The sequence below is a fragment of the Sminthopsis crassicaudata genome, chromosome 5 (genome assembly GCF_048593235.1).
Source record: "Sminthopsis crassicaudata isolate SCR6 chromosome 5, ASM4859323v1, whole genome shotgun sequence".
In the NCBI taxonomy this organism is placed as follows: Eukaryota; Metazoa; Chordata; class Mammalia; order Dasyuromorphia; family Dasyuridae; genus Sminthopsis; species Sminthopsis crassicaudata.
Window position 1 is genome coordinate 209,622,005 of NC_133621.1, and position 20,775 is coordinate 209,642,779.

At 32.7% G+C, this 20,775-nt stretch overlaps 1 protein-coding gene across 5 annotated transcripts in view; it reads right to left on the reverse strand.

Annotated features, from left to right (window-relative positions):
* Positions 1-1,154: 1,154 nt before the first annotated feature.
* Positions 1,155-20,775, reverse strand: part of TBK1 (TANK binding kinase 1) — a 45,983-nt gene continuing 26,362 nt past the window's right edge. For all 5 annotated transcript variants that reach the window (XM_074269742.1, XM_074269744.1, XM_074269743.1 and 2 more), the window contains 14 exons: positions 20,093-20,272; positions 18,758-18,954; positions 17,983-18,041; positions 17,189-17,280; positions 14,843-14,944; positions 13,999-14,077; positions 13,015-13,136; positions 12,844-12,920; positions 12,558-12,597; positions 11,107-11,208; positions 10,900-10,996; positions 9,407-9,513; positions 9,072-9,143; positions 1,155-2,814 (listed from right to left, as the gene is read on the reverse strand). In XM_074269742.1, coding sequence (XP_074125843.1) covers positions 2,763-2,814; positions 9,072-9,143; positions 9,407-9,513; positions 10,900-10,996; positions 11,107-11,208; positions 12,558-12,597; positions 12,844-12,920; positions 13,015-13,136; positions 13,999-14,077; positions 14,843-14,944; positions 17,189-17,280; positions 17,983-18,041; positions 18,758-18,954; positions 20,093-20,272 — 1,378 coding nt within the window. In that variant the 3' untranslated portion in view covers positions 1,155-2,762. The remainder of the gene's footprint in view (positions 2,815-9,071; positions 9,144-9,406; positions 9,514-10,899; positions 10,997-11,106; positions 11,209-12,557; positions 12,598-12,843; positions 12,921-13,014; positions 13,137-13,998; positions 14,078-14,842; positions 14,945-17,188; positions 17,281-17,982; positions 18,042-18,757; positions 18,955-20,092; positions 20,273-20,775) is intronic.

A 20,775-nucleotide genomic window follows, 5' to 3' on the forward strand; every position in this document is an offset into this window, starting at 1 on the left:
ACCTGTTCCCTGAACACCGTTAAGGTTTGCTCTGCACCGGTTTTGGGATGTCCTGCTTTAAAGTCTTGTCTCTTTCAATCCAGTGCTTGGATGCAGTTACAACTGGCTAGATCCTATACTAGGGGTCTGCAGACTTCATCTCCTTATGCTGACTGAAACTGAAAAAGAGACTCAAAGTTGTTTTTCTTGGATTTCCAATGATAAGAACTCTGAAGCATTTTCTGGATCTTCATGCAATAATGGGAAAGAGCTTGGCTCCACCACTTCCCTTTTCACCATTTTAGCTGGTCTCCTTGTACGCTAGAAAATGAAGTTTTAAAAGCAAAATGCATTCTATTACCCTTAAATATTTTGGACTATGATTATACACTTGAGGGGCTAAAATGGGGAAACTATGAAAACTAGTTCATATCATTAAATCCTGTAGTGAAAAAATTATCTAAGACACTGATGATAATCTACAGTATAAAGTTTGATAGTTCTTCCTTAAGGTTGACAACATATATTGTATCGTGCTTTCTAGAGCCCCAACACTTGAGTGATTAAAATATACCATCCTAGTGGAGAAGTAATGAGGTGGGACTCCTGAGGAGGGTGGAAAAATGGATTCCGTTTATTCCAAGGACTTTCCCCTTTTTATGCCTTCATATCCTTATGTAACAAAAACAACACTGGGCATGCACCCAGTATATACTCCTCATGTGGAACCATAAACAACTTGCTATTATATGTAGTTTGCCACCTGGTATCACTCTGCTTCAATCACAACATGGGTTGTCACTGCCCCCTGACTTCTTAGAAAGGCCGAGAGCTCTTAGGGGAGATGGGGAGCTGAACCAGACACTGTCAGCAGGTTCCCTCTAGGCTGAAAGGTCTTATACCTTACCCAGAGTTCCCCCACTGCCCTCTACAAACATAATATCTAAAAATATAAGTAAAATTTATATGGTAGGTGATCTTTAAAAAAAGTCAACCAAGAGTAAAGTTGTCATTCGAAGAAAACACTCAGACCATAAAACTGATTGACTGTTGATACTATATTTAAGTAATAAAGTCATTCACTCATGCATTTATTTAATGAATACATGGGTATCTTAAATTATCCCATACAATAATGCATCATTTTTTTACCAAATAAAATGTTAATACAATGAAAATTTTTAAAAATTGGTTTATTTTCCACTGCTGTTTTTGTCAGGGAATCATGATACACAGACTGATCAAAATAACATTCACAAATCTGATATGTCTGAGACCAAAACTAATCATAACAAAAATTACTGGTGGAATAATAAAAGTTAAGTGTGCTGAGTACAATCCATCAGTTTGCAATTCCCGGAATACCTTTCAATGAGAACGCTCTTTTGGAGTTAAAGGGATTACTTTTTCAAAGACCACACAGTTTAGCTCCAAGCTCCAAGCCTAAATTCTAGGGAAACTACTTGTTCCCAACTAGGAGTACTATTTACCTAGAAGGCACTTCCTCTAGCTGTGCTTAATTTTTACCTATTTTTCAAGGCTTAGTTCAAATGTCACCTCCTTAAAGCATTCCTTGATTCCCTCTTTTCATTTCCCTCAGAAAAGATTTCTGCCTCCTCTTTATGTCTTTTTAGCAGTTTAACCTGTGTATATCTGGTCTTACCTGGTCTCATCTTCCTTTCATCAACAAAAATCCCTCTGATTTTGTTAAGTTCTATGAGGGCAAGGATTATATTTTTATTCTTTTCCATATTTCCTATGGGGTTGGTGCTCAATAAATACTTATTGAATGAAACTACCAAGTTTGCAAAACTTCTGGAGATATGAAACAGAATATTGCTCGTCTACTTGAAGGACAAAAGAGTATTGTTTACCACCATCACTCATATTTCTTTTAAAAAATAAGGATTTTTCTTGTAAGAACTATATGCACATTCACACAATTTTCTCATAAAAACAAGTAAATTCACTAGCTTCCTTAAAATATTGAGCAAAATTATTTTTAGAAAAGATGATAGGAAATGAATACATTAATTTATTTCAGTTGCCCCTAATTTAGGTGCTGTATTGAAATCACAACTTTTTTTTTTTTTTTTTTTTTTTTATGGCTATCAGAGGTGGATCAGTTTTAATGATTAAACTGCTCAAGATTTTTGCTTTAAATTTTATCCTAAAATAATCAGATCATTTTCCCAGAGTAAACAAGGACCTGGATAACTTGAAACCTGAAAATAATGTTATTTCATAGTATGATCTTAGAAATTACAAGAGTTCAATTCCATATTCCCACAAAACAAAAGCCAAGACAAGAAAAAGAACTTCTTTCATTCTTGTCCTTGCCCCCAAATTTCAACCAAAAGTCTCATCAGCAATAAAAGTGGATTCCATTTCTGAATTTTAATGACGTAATACAGTAATATATAATGTAGATTTGATTCCACCCAAAAATTCTCTCTTAGAAGCTAGAGCAAACTATGGCTCATATAGTCTTCTGTCAAAGTAGCTTAGAAATCTCAATATTTCTATATATTATCATGGCCATGTACTAGTGCTCACTGAGGCAAATCCTCACTTGATTATAAATGTTAAAAGAGAAAAGTTCATTTTAGCAGCAGCCAAAAATTTATATACTTTGATGTATTTACAATATATTACATATTTACATGCTTGTGTTAAATACTGAAACACAGAAACAGGTTATCTGCAGAGTTACTAACATTTAATGCCCCCAAAGCATTTTTCTTGTGCAAAATGAATGAGCTTTTTTTAGTCTCGGCTGAAAGTTAGAGACAATCAACATTCCGAAGTCCACCATCCATCGTCAAAGCACCAAATCTGAAACAAAAGAAAAAGTAAATCTCTCAAAATTTAATTGATCGTTAAAATATATGAATGAGCAGGACCAAGAGATCATTATATACTTCAACAACAATACTATATGATGATCAATTCTGATGGACGTGGCCCTCTTCAACAATGAGATGAACCAAATCAGTTCCAATAGAGCAGTAATGAACTGAACCAGCTCCACCCAGCGAAAGAGCTCTGGGAGATGACTATGAACCACTACATAGAATTCCCAATCCCTCTATTTTTGTCCACCTGCATTTTTTATTTCCTTCACAGGCTAATTGTACACTATTTCAAAGTCCGATTCTTTTTTGTACAGCAAAATAACTGTTTGGACATGTATACATATATTGTATTTAATTTATACTTTAACATGTAATGGTAATAATAGACTTTAACATGTATTGGTCAACCTGCCATCTGGGGGGAGGAGGAGGGGAAAAATTAGAACAAAAGGTTTTGCAATTGTCAAAAATTACCCATGCATATATCTGGTAAATATAAACTATTAAAAAAAAAAAAAAAACACTACTGTATGAGGATGCATTCTAATGGACGTGGCTCTCTTTAACAATGAGAGGATCCAAATCAGTTCCAATTGAACAGTAATGAACAGAACCAGCTACACCCAGAGAAAGAACACTGGGAAATACCACAACATAGTATTTACACTCTTTCTGTTGTTGTTTGCTTGCATTTTTTTCTTCCCAGGTTATTTTTACCTTCTTTCTAAATCTGATTTTTCTTGTGTGGAAGACAACTGTATAAATATGTACACATATATTATATTTAACATATACAACATGTATGGGACTACCTGCTATCTAGGGATGGTGGTGGAAGGAAAGAGGGGAAAAGTTGGAACAAAAGTTTTTGCAAGGGTCAGTGTTGAAAAATTATCCAGGCATATATTTTGTCAATAAAAAGCTATAATAAAAAATATATTTAAAACCTTAAAAAAAAAAAAAAAAAAAAAAAAAAAAAAGGAAATTACCTATCATTTTTATGGTGGTCTTTGATCCACCAATTCTTTAGGATTATATGATTTATACTCCATTTTACTCCTTTCTTCAAAGATTTTTTTTTTTACATTGTGGCAAGGAATATGTTTAATATGCATGCTTTTCTATATTTGTTTATGCAATTCTAGGTCAATTTCTGATAAAATATCATCCATAGCTAAGAAATATATACATTCCTTTCTATTAAAATTCAGTAACTGATACAGATCGAAACATTTATATAGAATTTATTTATTTATTTAGTTGTTGCTGGGGCAACTGGGGTTAAGTGATTTACCTAAGGTCACACAGCTAGGAAGTGTCTGAGACCACATTTGAACTCAGGTCCCCCTGACTTCAGAGCTGGTATTCTATCCACTGCACCACCTGGTTGTCTCTATGTAGCAATTTAAAGATATATATTCTTGTATTTGTGTCTCACAACAATCTTTTACAGAGAAGCTAAGTGACTTGCTCAAAGACAGAGTTTCTCTCAGAGAAAGGCGTCAACTCTGATCTTTTGATCACTTTATCACACACACACATACACAGATATGCACATATATACATTTCTGAATACACAAATGTGTGTGTGTGTGTGTGTGTGTGTGTGTGTATATGTTTCTAACTTACCTTTTGGTTAGATCTGTCTAAATTTAAAAGGGGAACACTGAGCTCATACTACCATAATTTTTCTGGCTATTTCTCTGAGTAATTCAATTAACTTTTCCTTTAAGTACTTATATGCAATGACATTCCTTTATATGCAGCTTTTAAGAAGCATGAAACTGTCCTAAGCCTTTCTGGGGGAGATTGTGTTTAAGTATTGATTCCACTTTCTAAGATGCATTAATACATAAGTTTCCTTATTAACTTTTTACCTTATTTGAGATTAATATTGTTAGTGCTATTTTTAAAAAAAATTCATCTGAAGTATAATAAATTCTGTTCTAATCCCTTATTTCAACTTTTGTTAATTTTTACATTTCAAGAATGTTTCTTTTAAATGCTTGGCTGAATTCCACCCAATTCCACTTTCAGGACAAATACATCATTTTCACTGATCCATAAGTTCATACATCAAATTTTTGATTATGACTTGTGTTATTTTCGCACATCATGTTTTTATGTTTATCTTCTATTGTAAAGAATAGAATGCAGAAACAGAACAAATGAAAAATCTATAGTGAAGCTGTTTCTTCTCCTCCCTTAAGGCCAAGCCCCAACTCTCTGACAGTTTTCTTAAGTCACTTTTTATAATCAACAAATTAAAGCTTCCTTTTTGCTCAACTCTTTTGAAGTTCCTTAATACTGTTAAAGGTTCAACCATGTGCCTGGTCACTTAGTTCAATTTTATCTTCGAAATATCTTTTGGATAAACCCCTTTCTCTCTTATGACATTGCTACTACCATAGTGCAGCTTTTTCTTAACTCAGTTCTGGACTACTGCAGTAGCAGGTTTATGTCCTTGCCTCCAGTCACTGCTCTTTCCAGTATATATTCTCCATAGCTGTCAAAAGTAATTATCCTAATGTAGAAGTTTTGAACATATTCCCTCTTTTTCTCTCCCATTCAATACATTCCAGTGGCTTCTTTTAGTTCCAGGATCAAAAATAAAATCTTCTGTTTGGCTTTTAAAGCCCTTTATAATTTAGTATTCCCCTGTCCCAGGGCCTTCTTACAACGAATCTACTCTACATACATAGGGTTCAGGAACTAGGTTTCTCTTGCCATGTTTCAAATAAGATACTCTTCCTGACCAAGACCTGGTATTAGTTCCTAATGCCTAGAATCCTCTTCCTCTTCTCCATCTTTTGGCTTCCTCTAAATATCAGCTAAAATCTCACCTTCTGAAAGAAACGTTTCCTGATCTTTTCAATCCTTCTTCATTGATTATTCCAACTTAACCTGTTTAACATGCTGCTTGTACCCAGTTGTTTGCATGTTGTCTCTCTCATTAAATAGTGAACTCTTTGAAGACATTCTCTGTATTGCCTTCCTCTATTCCCAGAACTTTTTATAGTACCTGACACAAAGTAAATGCTAAACGTTTATTGACTTGACTGAAGTTTTTTTGGCTTGCGACTATTTGCTCGCCACATCTAGTTTTCCTTATATTCTCCACAACTCTTCCTGTATCTCAGTTGAGACTATGTGTATTATGACATTAATCTCTGTATAATTCCATTTTTGTGTCCAACCCTTTTTTATCAGGTTCAAATAATAGTACTGAGAGACCCCCTTGCTCTGTCCTCCCCACTTTCATATTAGTAAACTCATCTTTTTCACATTTTTTTTTAAATGTGAAATATCAAGTTCCTTTTTTCTTCCCCAGTGTATTTCTTTTTATTCTGTTACAATTAGCACAACAAAACAAAACTGTACCCAGATCTTAGGTTTATTTAATTCTCTCTATGTTCCCTGAAGACATGAGAATTCAAAAGGGACACATTTCTCTTCTCTTCCCAATAGACTAAGAATTTCACTGTTATTTAGCTCCTCCTGATTGTTTTGATCTTGTGACTCCTGTGCTTTGATTTCAAAGTCTCTATTCAGAGTGACCAAAAGTTCTCATCTAGTAAAGATCCATTTCCCCCCCTTTAGGAATATGCTCATTTTTTCTTTTCTTTTCTTTTTTTTTGTCCTTGAATATTTTATCTAGAGGATACATATATAATAGTCACTATGTATGGTAATATTTTTCTTTGGGGGATAGGATAAGGCACAAAAATTATTAGCATTGCCCCTAAGAAGATAAAACAATAGGAGAAAAAGCAGAGCAACAAAATAGGGAAAATATGAGGACTTTAGAGTTAGTTTAGGGCTATGATTTTATAACCTTAAAGTTCTCACCTCCAATGCTTTTAGCACTTAATGGCACGAATTATTTAATAGCTAAACTCATTTTTGCTCCATGAATTTTTTTATACATAGGGAAGCTCCAGTGTATATTCTCCCTTACCCAGTATATATGTATATATGCTCAGTTTTTAAGATACATTAATTGATGGCAATTCTTAAGTTTTTAGAACTTTGTATTTCACAATTTTTCTCTCCTTTTCCATAGCTGGCTCTCAGGTCTATTATCCTGATTGTGGTCCCTTACTTCTCTCCCTGTCCCTCCCCTCTCCCACCTTTCTCTCTCTCTCTCCTCCGTCTTCCCAGATGCTTTTTCTGTGACTTGGAAGCTCTGAATTTTGCCTGACACTTTTGGGTATTTTTAGGGCCCCCCCCCAGGAAGTGGGTTCTTTTTATTTTCACTTGTCTCTGGTTCTAAGAGATCTTTTGAGTTTTTTAGTGATTTTTTAAAATCCAGGTTTTAAAAAAAAAATTTTTAATGTGATTATATTTTGAAAGAATCTGATATGCTTAAATCAATTGGTATTCTGAGACCTTCTCTTCCTGCAACTGTTAGGTTCTAGACATTTTTTTCTGGAATTATGGATTAAATGGAAGGGTTTATATCTATTTCTTTGTTATATTCTTTATTATTAGCCTGTTTTGGGTTCTTGTAAGACATTTTCCTAGGTTTATATGGAAGAGTTGGACTTCTCTACAACCTATCATAACCAGAAGCCATTCTTTTCTTTCTTTTTTTTTTTTTCTGAGGCTGGGATTAAGTGACTTGCCCAGGGTCACACAGCTAGGACATGTTAAGTGTCTGAGACCAGATTTGAACTCAGGTCCTCCTAAATTCAGGGCTGGTGCTCTATCCACCGTGCTACCTAACTGCCCCGAGAAGCCATTCTTTTCAAAAATTTCAAAACACTTTCATATACATCATTATTATTATTTTTGAAGCAATTGAGATTTAATGACTTGCCCAGGGTCACACAGCTACTGAGTATCCTCTTGACTCTAGGGTCTGGGTGTTCTGTCTACTGCCCCATCTAGTATACATTAATTCTGTCTTCACAATGATCAAGTGAATGGTATTTTTAAGCCCATTTCCACTATAGGAAATCCAGAAAGATTCATTGCAGCATTGACTGGTAAGAGAACTTAGAAATCATCTTGTTCAACTCTTTTAATCTTATAAATGAAGCTCTCCACAAGGTCACACAACTTATCAGACACAAAGCTAGAACTAGAACTCAAGTCTTCTCAGTCTAAGTGTTTTTCCACCACATTAAATTCTGAATTTTGGACATACAACATAAGCCGAATGTTTAAAAAAGTCTTTGGTATTAAGGTTTATGATAAACTTCTACATGTAACTAACAACTTTTTTTTCAAAACTAATAAACTGGTCCCTTGGAAATTAAAAAAATTATACATGGCACAATAATCTTGGACTCGGAATACATGAATTTGAATTCCAACTAAATTATTTATTAGTTCTATGACTAGGCTTCCTCATTACTGTTACAGAGACAACTACTGCCATATTAAAGGGCAGTGACAGTGACAATAAATACCTGTGGAAGTGACCTTAAGAGGGGAAAGGCATAATCAAAACAACTCCCATTTACGAGAACTTTATAAAGGTTTAGCAAGCCTTTAGTTACTTGTGAAATGATTGATGCTCCAGCCAGATGAGGACAGGCTCACTGGCTCTGTAAGCTTTGCATTGTACTTAGTTGCTGGCATCTTTTATATTTGAAGGTGCATGTGCAGCTGGCTTACTAAATTTGCACAATATACCAGTACCAATAATGAAGGATTCCAGGACAGCACCTAACAAATAGCTTTGATTTCAAAAACTGAGAAAATAGGTGGCGCAATGGATAGAGCACCAGCCTTGAATTCAGGAGGACCCGAGTTCAAATCTGATCTCAGACACTTAACACTTCCTAGCTGTGTGACCCTGGGCAAGTCATTTAACCCCAGCCTCGGGGGGGGGTGAGGGGGGGAGGAAGGGGGGACTGAGAAAAGGATTGTTGAACAATTTTTACATAAATATAAAGATGATGTTGAATCAAATAGCTATTTATTTAAAGAGCCAATATTATCAACAAATAAATTATATCTGGAACTCACTGTAAAATTATTTATAATATAATTTCCCCCCACAGCAACTGTAGTAGACAGTATTACAATCTCTTAAGAAGAATAACGAGCAACAAAAGGGATCAAACAAGTTAACAATTAGATCAAATTAGAGAAAAACTTGAATTAGAATTATGCCCATACTAGAAATATCTCCATCATTGCTTAACCAATGATACAGGAATATGATAGTCTGTGTCTATATTTAATATGGTATATATTTACTGGGGGTAAGGTGGAGAAGAACCTCACCTCTCTAAAATATGATTATTTTCAGCAAGTTCTTTAACAACACCTTCCATCTCTTCCTTCAATTTCTTCATACTATAAAACAAAAACCAACAAGTTGTTACTACTCAAACTATGAAACTTCCATCTGCAGATTTAATTAATTCACAAGTAATCTTAAACAGTAATTCTCAAGCAGTTTTGAACTTTATCCTAGAATTACTTACTAATACTTATATAATAAGTATATATAAATAATTTGTATAATAATTAGATCATTTCTATTATGGCTATATAATAATTAAGAGCAAAAAATGGTGACAAACTGAAAATTAATCACTAAATTGTGAACTTCTTACCCAAGAGTCATCTCCACTAGTGTATTGGAACTTGGATAAATGGGGGCCATGGTATGTTTTATGCCACTGGAAGCTGCAAACAATTTCTGAGGTAAAGTTTCCTGTAACTGAAATATGGAAAAGATATATATGAATCACAAAACAAAGAGTAACAAATATTCTATTACAAAGGTCATGCTATATCTTTGAATAAAATCACTAGTTAATATTTGGGGTCAAAACTGTTAGTAAGACACTTATGACTCATAAAAATCTCATGATAATTTTAAGCTGGTGTTGATTTGAAATACATGGATATACATAAAAAGTTTCTAACCAAGAGATTTCAATTATACAAATGTTTTTCTACTATGCAACCACAGTCCCTTCAACATAGTAAATTATTTTTAAATGGGATTGAACAAACAAAACATTTTGAAACATGTGGTTGTATATGCCAACGTTCCACTCAATTTTCAGAATCTTATTAAATCCAACGATCACTAAGTACCATGTTAAAGGCTGGAAACAACATAACATCTACATTAATAGTCTCCACCAGGATGGAGCTCATCAGCTTATAGGAAAGCATATCCTTAGATCACTGTCTGGGGAGAGTGAGGATATCTGGGGCATTAGGAAGTATAAGTAAAGACAGAAACATGTAAGGATATATGCAGGAAACAAAAAACTTATGTAGCTTGGCTAGAACATACAGTGCAAAGACAGGAATAATAAAAGCTACAACTGGAAAGATAAGGAGGTAACCAACTATGAAGAGCTACTAATATTAGTTAAAGAAACAGGAACTTTTCTCAATAGATATAAAGGAGCCATTAGTGATTTCTAGGCCCAGGCTTGACATGATTACAACAGTCATTAAGGATGCTAGTCTGGCAAGAGCAAAAAGGATGGTTTGCATGAAGAAGAAAATGGAAGCAGGAAGATTTATCCCAAGGTAATTATAATAATTTAGGCAGTAATTTTAGAAGAAAACTATCAAATTACAGAGTGGACAGTGAACTGTAAAGTGATCTTGTCCAACTTCTCTCTTCAACATGAATACTATCTGTAATATCAAGAAATAGTAATCTAGCCTCTGTTGAAAGACTTTGGAACTCATACCCAAAAGCAGAACTTTTCATTTAAAAGACACTAGGCTTTTATTTTTATTTATGTTATTTTCTAAATCACAGCAATGTATACAGGGCAAGCTTAAAATTTTTTTTTCAAATATCATTTATTGGGGCAGCTAGGTGGCGCAGTGGATAGAGGACCAGCCTTGAATTCAGGAGGACCTGAGTTCAAATCTGATCTCAGACACTTAACACTTCCTAGCTGTGTGACCCTGGGCAAGTCACTTAACCCCAGCCTCAAAACAAACAAACAAACAAACAAACAAAAAAAAAAAAAAACAAAAAAAAACCAAATATCATTTATCCTAATTTAACATCAGTGGTCTTCAAGGGAAAAAAGGGCCCTTTCATCCTCCCCAATAAGAAAGGCTCCAATACCTCATTAGTATAATCCTGGTATTTTGATACTTCTTCCTCCATATCAAAACACTGATTAGTTAGAGATGACAGCTGTTTCCTTAGGTGAAGCATCTTTCTGAAAGTAAAGTGAATTCACTTAAAATAAGCAAGTTAGAAAAAACAGATATTAGTTCTAATTAAGAAAAAGTAAAATTGTATTATTATAAAAATGAAAATTTTTTTTACCTCATCCACTCTTCAGCTTTGTCCAAAAAGGTTTCATATTTTTCAACACACTCATCAGTAAAGTGGCTCATAGCTTTTGTTGCATAAAAATACAGTTTCTGCCTGTAATTTAAAAATAATCAATGCAATCTTCTCCCACAATTTTCTTTATCCCTGCTGTAAACCTTGAAAGTTTATTAAATATATAATGCAAAAGAGTAAAATTACCAAAGGGGGAAAGGAACTTTTTCATCACTCTTAAAATGAATATATTTTCCCATTTCTAAAATTTATTTTTATGTGTGTGTATACACACAGACACACACACGTATGTGCATTTCAACTTTCACCATGACGTTTGTTTTTGAAAAGCTACCTTGGTAATAATGGAACTTATAGGAGGAAAAAAGAAGATTGGATTTTATTTCATAAACTACATAAGAGCATAATTGAATGCTCAATTATTTCTTCACTATTGTTTGTGTCTTTTTTTTATTAAACACTTGTGTTCTCCTGATAAAGATCTGAATGACAAACATGTGATAACTCCATAACTTAAAAAAATAAAAGGGACATGCAGGGCACTGGCAAGATGCCTGGTTGGCAAATAAGTTACAGAATCATACAATATTAACTAGCACACAAGAAATAACAAAAAAATATAAAGAACACATATATACTGAAAAAGGCAAGGAAGTAATGCAATCAAATAGTAGAAATAACAGACTGACAATAAGAGTACATAGGTCAATTTGGAATACAAAACGTGTGAAGAAGAGTAACAATAATCAGGTTAGTGGGAGTCATACTGTAACAAGGCTTTCAATGTCAGGCTGAGAATTCAGTATTTTATATGGACAGGAGGGAGCCATTAAAGATTTTTCAATAGAGAAGTGAAATGGTGGGGAAAGGATGAAAGTTGGAGTACCAAGCAAATCATATGGATATGGGATAAACTTAAGTCTTGGCTTAACTGGGACAAGGATTCAAATAATTTCTTTTTGCGTCATTTGAATCTTAACATTTGACATCTTTTTTTAAAAGTTACATATGACTCTGCCAAAATAAAAGCAATGTGGTTCATCATAAGATTTTACATTAGCTCTACTGGAAAACAAAAGTCCATATGAATAATATTTGAAACTGCAGGGAGTTGGGGGGCAAGGGTAATGTTGTTCATTATGACTTGGCGAACAGCAAATAAGAGAAGGGAACAGGTAAGAGAAGCATGAAGCTCTCCTCTTTCTGGCATTACTTCAGTGGTGAAAGTGTGGTTCAGTATCATTCAGATTCCATGTCATCATTCTGTTCCAGTAATGTCATGGGCCTTATTATACTACATATACATTGTAAGCAGCCTTATTAAGTCAAAATTAAAGGACAATTGTATCTCTGAACAATCATAGTAGTAGGATAAGCAAAATGGCAATAAGAAACAATCTGATGATTAAAAATGTAATTTAGGCACTTACTTGTCAAATTTGTGAATCTGTTCTTCATTGTAAGCTAGTCCTAGAAATAAAGAGTTTATCATATTAATTTTATTCATTAGAATCTCAAAATGTTAAAGAATCTCTTCTTCTAAGATTATCTAGTTCAAAAAGCCTAAAAACTTAAAAATTTTCAAAAGATAGCTTAAGAACATTATCTCCCTTAAACAATCATTACTATTAAGAATCACATTTCATAAAATAATCACTATTACACATAATCAATTAAAATAGACTTATTAAATAAAATAAGTTAATATTTACTTACTCCGTTCTGCTTTGTCTTTTTTGAACTGATAGTAAATCTCTGTAATGCAATTTAGCAGGACTTGCAGTTTTTCTACACTATTCAGGAAAAAGATCAAGAGTTGTACTGTAGTAAGTGTGACAAAAGGCAAGTACCAATGAAAGAGTTGAGCAAATAAAAGTTTTTACTTACTTTCGGTCCTTTGGATGTGTTCCTTCCTGATTTGCCCAGGTGTCTGCCAATAATCCTCCAGGAGACAATTTGCTTTTGATATCCTGAAGACTAGTTTCTATCGTTCCCTGTGAGCTAGAGAGCTAGAGGAGAGTAACAGATTCAGAATTAAGAGTGCCAAAAATCACAATGATGATCCTACTAGAAACAACATCTGTGCTATTATTTTGCTCTTGTCTAGCAGGTTTCAAATCAATCATTTTCATATGAAAACACAGAGATGATAAGGCCAAATTCATAATTTGTATTCTTGAGATTTCTTCATTGCTATAGCTTAAAACTTTCACAGATGAGAAAACTGAGGAAGTTAAGAGAATAATGGAGTCCCAATAGTTATTATACACACACACACACACACACACACACACTATTGAATGAGCAGTAAGAAGGCAGGTTCTGTCACATGAGAAATTGCTTCTCCACTTTGTCTCAGGGTTTCCTCGACAACAAAAGAAAGCTGGAAGGCAACCTCTAAGGTTACTATTTCTGTGACCCATTAGTCTGCCACCAGTTCTGCAATGAAATCCTTTCTGGCTTGTGCTCCACCAACAAAGCCACAGAGAACATGGGTTCCTCTCTGCACAATGATAAAGCACTGGAGGAGCTGATTTATTAACTACTTTGTTATTTATTTCTGGATAATTTCAGGAACAGGTCAAAACAAAGGAATATTATAAGGAGCACAGTGATCTGACACTAAGCAAGTCACTATTGTCTTCAGACCTAAAATGTTACACTTCTAGGAAAATGCTTAAATTACAGCAGGAGGAATTCGGGAGAGATTTATCATTGAAATTTCTGTTTGCTCTGGGAGGAGAACAGCTAAGACTCCTTTCCAGGTCTTTCACTGGCTTGAACCAAAAACTAATCAACTACAGTTCCACTTCTGTCTCTGATAAGCAATAGATGGACTACGGATATATGGCTTCAGATGTGATTACTTACTCGCAATAATTTAGTGTGAATGTCTGAAATCTCACCCAGCTCTGCTGCTTCCAAATCAATCTGCATCAATTTTTCATATCTATTTGCAATAAAAATAAATCATCAAGAAAAAGATTAAATGGTACTATCCCCCCCCACACTCTTAAAAAAAAGATGTTTAGAGAAACTATATTTAAAAGTTAACCTTTAATATCAGATCCACTTACTATTCTATTTAAGAATCAAATAAAGGCAATACATATGGATGCCACCAAGTTCCCAAAAGAGAATGGTAGCTTTCTAAAAGAAAGAAATTTTAATATTAATCTAATATAACCTTGCCAGTTAAGGAGAAAATGGGCATGTTACTTTTATAAAAACTATAATAAGAGTATGAAATCATGGTGGCCTAAGATAAGGTTGAGATGAATAAGTAATGAAAATTCAGGATTATTCTATAGCTCTGAAAAAGATACTAAAATAAGATTTTAGGGTAACTACTCCTTAACTGATTTTATGTACAGCACAGGGTTTTTGGTTTATAAAATAGGGATTAGATGTCTTAATTTTCAATTTTTTTCCATCTTAAAGAATGAACAACAACAAAAACCCCCCACTAATAACTTAATATTTAATTCTTCTTAAACAGTACTGATATTTTGATTTTATTTTATAGCCACCAGACCAATAGGAACTTTATTCTTAAATATTAAAAATTCTTAAATATTTTTAAATTCTTAAGTTCTTTTTAAAAGGTAATTAAAATGAATTTTCAGGAAATTTTATCTATTATGGTTGAGGACAGCTAAGAAATATAACTGAGTCTTAACATTTTAACTAGAATCAAAGAAGTGATTTTACTTACATTTTCACAGTTTTTTCAATGTTTCTGATACAGAAATCCAGAGCAATCACAACTTCTGTCTTTTTGTGTATTGTTTCATTATAATCTTCTTTAATCAATTCACTGTAAAAAAACACTAATAATATCAGTATACCTAAACAGTCATTGGATTTTCTTTTCTCTACCACTTATAGCAACAGCAGCTGTTAAGAGAAGTACTACTCTTACAGATCATATAACATACTTTATAACAACATTCTTAACATATCTGAAATTTGATTCAGATTTTGAGGATACTATAAGAAAATGTATTTTTAAATACTATTGTAGCACTTAATTTTGCAAGTTCTACTGTTGGTTGGTTTGATGATTTAGAATTTGGGAGACTTATAATTAGATAAAGACAAAGTACAATAATTTATTTGGCATTCACTTTATGGTACTATAGTTTATTTTTCCCCACTGGAAATATCTGACATTGGGACAATTTCCTTTTATGATTACATCATGAATTAGCTCTCTAAAAATGAGATACTACATATTTAAAATATAGATGAGTTTTCTTCTGTTCCATAACTGATTTTTTTACTCATTATGATTCATAAAGAATAAAGAACAGGAACAAAATTTCACAGGTCACTGGAAAATCCAATAAATATAACAAAAAGTTCTAAGAATTCTGTCCCCCTAAAATAAAATAATTAGTTATTAAAAACAGTGATGAAAACTTCCAATTCTTCTGCTTCTTACTTAAGGTCTACCTCTCTTAATGCAACCCAACATTTCATTAGATGTTGTTTGGTCTGCTACATCATACTGCTGATTCAAATTGAATTTGCAATCCACTAAAAGCCAGAGTTTTTTTTCCCTAAATAACTGCTGTGTAATTTTGTGAAGCTGAATTTTTTGTACCCAAGTATAAGACATTACATTTCTACTGAATTTCATCTTATCATGCTTTTTTCCCCCACATTAACAGTCATTCTCCCACACCCATGTAATAACATTTCATTTTTCCAATCAGATGAAAACATAGTTTTCAACATTTATTTTTATAAGATTTTATAAGATTCTGCATTCCAAATTTTTCTCCCTCCCTTCTTTCCTCTCTCCCCAAGATAGCAAGCAAGTTGATATAAGTTATAGAGGAATCATATTAAACATATTTCCATATTAGTCATGTTATAAAAGAATCATTACAAAAGGGGAAAAAAACCACAAGAAAGGAAAAAACAAAAAACAGAAATGTTGAAAATAATATGCTTCGATCTGCATTCAGACTCCACAGTTCTTCCTCTGGATGTGGATAGCATTTTTCATCATCAGTTTTTTGTAAATGTCTTGGATTACTAGACTGCTGAGAAGAGCTAAGTCTGTTGTAGTTTATCATCATACAACATTGCTATTACTGTATACAATGTTCTCCTGGTTCTGTTCATTTTACTCAGCACCAGTTTACCTATTATTTCCTTTGAGAAAACATTTTCTCCCTATCTGGAGGTGACTATGGTCTTTTATAGATCCATCCAATCACATCTCTTTGCCCTTCAAAGGAAGAGTTAACTACTTAATCACTTTATCTTTTGTGAGATTAAATTTCTACACACCATGATCTCTGGGGGGAATATTCTTGCCAATGCATTAATCTAAAAGGGGTCAGAGGCCTTCTGGATGGCAATCTTTTAGCCATCATAAACTATATATCTCAAATTTGTATCATTTCTAAATGTGAAGATATGAACAGGCCCCTGCGATATTCCACTAGATGTAACATACCACCCAGACACTGAAGTCTCAGAATCTTAACATAAGGCTGGAAGGATATGGTCACAGTGACTTAATAAAAGGAATACTTTAGAATGCAAGTCAAACTTTCTGAAGCTATCATCCTGGGGGATTTTCTTACTTTCTAACAAAGGCTCCTAGTGACATATCAATAGAAGATCCTTAAATGTTTGCTGAATGCTGAATGAATGAACATGGCTATGTCCCTAAGAAATTAATTCAATCAACTAAATTGTTTGTCTAAATTACTTGCTTAACTATATGTGCATATTTAGTTTACTAGAATGGATTAGAATTAAGTACAAAGTCTAGAGGGAGTATTTTGAGGATTTAAAATCAAATTAGAGGGTAGCACTGAGTAAATGCTTCATTATGGGAAAATCCTTCCTCCAGTAGTAATTAATGGCAACTGCGTACCTAGAAAAAGGCAAGCATGTGCTTGTTTAAGTGAACAAAATGATAAACCCATGCCAAGTCATCTCTCTGGAGGTGATGATCATGTCATGTTATCTGACAGGATAATCTCCTTATATGATTTTCTCAAATCTGAATTCCATTCTCAAAATTTAATGTATTACTTACATCAGCCATCGTATTCCTTTTCGCATCAATTCCTGATAAAGCAGCAAGGTACTGGCAACTCTACAGGCATAACAGACGACACCTGTTATTACCTAATGGGAAAAAAGGTTAGTGAGAATTGGGCTAATAATAATAAATCATAAAAAATGGATAGTTATGCAAGAATCTTCAAGCTTGTTATGAGTGCTTTGATGTGCTTTAAGCTCAATAACAAGTTTACTAAATACACAAGAAACTTAAACATAAACATTAGATACTAAAGAAAAAAGTGTATAATCACACATCAGTTAATAAGAGAAATAAATGTGACAGTCATTTTTTTTAAAATCCATTTTCAAGAAGTATTTTAAAAAATGAACATTCTAAACTGAGGAGTTCATAACACAATACGAGAGAAGGTACTTACTCAACTTATTAAACAGTGCAAAAGATAAAAGAGAGACGCCAAAGTCTAGCAAAGAAGGATTTCCCTTAACTTATTCCTCTTTCCTAAAAGTTTGGTTTCTGTTTCTTTTTCATTTATCTTCTTCTAGGAAAGTATTAGTAAGTAAAGTGCTCAAACTTTTGGAATGGAACATCTTTTTTTAAAAATGAACTCCTCTGTATAGAACATTTATTTCTGCAGAACTGTAGCTCAGGTTGGTCAATTTAGTTGAAGAATTACACCTTGCCTTGGGTAAATACAGAACAAAGGTTATTTTAAAATCAGTAGTAGTATTTCTCACTTCCACAGGTCACCTCTGAATTTAAATTAATGTCTTTAGGAAATGTGAAATAGTTAATTAAATACTAACCTTAGCCATACTAGCATCACCATCCAAATCATAACGTGGATGTACTTTGGGGAGTGAAACTAAAATAGGAAATAAATATTATTTATTCAGACACTAAAAAATTAGTAGAGAACATAACTTCTAAAATTAATCTCCTGCATGATAAAAACTTTAATTTAATTGATCTTAACTACACTCAAGCTAATCTCCTCAGGAAAAACAATTATTTAAACAGTGCCATATATATCATTAAATAAAAATGAATCTTGCTATTTATTTAAACATTTAATAGGTGTCTACTCTGCAAAATATTGTGGCAGGCTGCCCATTCAAAGAAAACATTCTCTTCAACATATTTTCAAATTTTTTTTTTCAAAATTACTTTGTAATTTCATAAATCTCTCAAGATAACAGACAACTATGTGGTTAAAAATTAAGTAATTTTTGAAGTGTTTCAACACTTTTATGCCATGAGAATATTACTGTGAACAAGGCCATTTGTTGAATGCATTCATTGACTAGGACTGTACACAAGATGATGCTGATAAAATATTTTGCCCCACTTCATGAAAAAATGACATTTATAATCTGTATCATATTGTAGATACACTTCAAACTATATGATGTAAAAAAGTTTTAGCTCAACAAGTTTTTATCATAGAAACATTTCAATAATTTACATAAATGAATTATTTACACAAAGTTCTAACCTTTCCATTGTTATTAATCTTTAAAAAGCACAAACAATGATTTTAAAAATCAGCTCCCCCCAGTACAAAATAAGAAAATGGCATACTTTTCTCATACATTAATCCAACAATGCTCATAGGTTCCCGGCTTATTACAATGATGGGATTTTCTTCAGTAGTTTTAGGAAAATGCTGTGCTAGTCTTCCAGGTTCGAGCACTAATCGTCGTCCTTCATAGATCAATTCTTGATTTGAAGAAACAATTTTGGTTTGTTTATAAACCAAATCATGGAACACAGTAGCACTGTGTAAAAGAATTGAACAGGGTTGGAGAAATTATAACTAGTAAATGTTAACAGTAATAATATATGGTTCTATAAATGAGGCTTTTTTCATGCACTGATAAAATGCTAATGCTACTCTGATATGAACAGAACATATTATATTAAGCAAAAGAAATCCTCACAGATAATATCACAAGATCCTATTCATTCATTAAGCAGTCAGTTTTACAAGATATCTAAATAATGACAATACAATTTTAATAAAATCTGAGATAAAGCATATGTCCTAAATAAGGGGGTGGTTAATAAAATGGAATTTTACTACACTATGAGAAATGACAAATACGAAGAATACAGAGAAGCTTGGAAAAACTGATATGAACTGATACAGAAAGAAATAAAGAAAGCCAGGAGATAATATAAACAATGACAATAATGGAAAAGTTTAAGAAACAGCCAATTTTACTTAATATATTTGAGGGAAAAACTTTCATTAGAATATGAGCTCCATAAGGAAGTGTTTTTGTCTTTTTTTTGCATCTCTAGTATTTATCACAGTGACTGCTATCATTTAATAAATGATAAGCATTTAATAAATGCCTGTAGCCCAACTGACAAAAGAGAAATAAAGTAAAACTTGCTAAAAATTACAATATAATTTGCCTATTTTTGAATTACTATATAAATATTCTTGTTACTTCTCTATTCTCATTTATCAAGAAAAATATCTTCTGTAGAGAGCCATCTATACCTAGAATGTGGATCACAACATAACACTCTTACTCTTTTTGTTGCTGTTCGCTTGCATTTTGTTTTCTTACTTATTTACTTTCTTTTTGTGACCTGATTTTTCTTGTGCAGCAAGAGAATTGCATAAATATGTTTATACATATTGGATTTAACATATATCTTAACATGTTTAACATATACTGGATTGCTTGCATTCTAGGGGAGAGAGTGGAGGGAAGGAAAGGAAAATATGACACACAAGGCTATGCAAGGGTCAATTTTGTCAAATTATCTGTGCATATGTTTTGCAAATAAAAAGCTTTATTTAAAAAAAAGAAAAATAATTTCTTTATTAAGTCTGCTTATTTGTAAATCTAAAAAATATATCATAGATATAACAACATATAGGAATGCAATGTAAATACTTACGTATTACAACTATGAATATAAATCTTGTGGGCTGTCATTTGTTGTAAAGAAAAAACATGCACTATCATCCGGTGAAGTATATCACTAGTTTCAGCAAAAAACTGGTCAAAACCCCAGCATTTTTCCTGGTCAGCTTCAAGAATGTTTGCTAGTACAGGAGTAAGTAGGACTTGCAGACCCCTGAAATGACATTTCATTTATTAGAGTGTTTTATATTTTGGCAATAAAAAAAAGAGAAAAAAAAGCTTATTTTCAATATTTTATAGTTAATAATTAATGGTTACTTAATTTGTTCATTATTTTGTAAAATTTGACTTTTTTTCCCAGAAAAAAACAAAACAAAAAACCCCTCATAATTTTTGTCCAATACAATTTACTATTAACAAGTAAGGTATTAAAAGTATTCCATGATTATATTGTACAACTATATATTTCCCTCTAACCATGTTTTCTTACCTCCCCAAACACATTATAATTCTATATATATATAAGGCTTGTTTGGTTAGAATGATTACCATGAATCTAAGTAAAGCATTTATTTCTATGCTCACAAGGTCATTAATGTTTTACATTTACCAAAAAAGAAAAGATCATTTAAAATGTTAAATTTATTCTTTTACAAATGAAATTATTAGCAATCCCTTATGAAGTAAGTTTCCTTTACATTTAACCTTCACCATGTA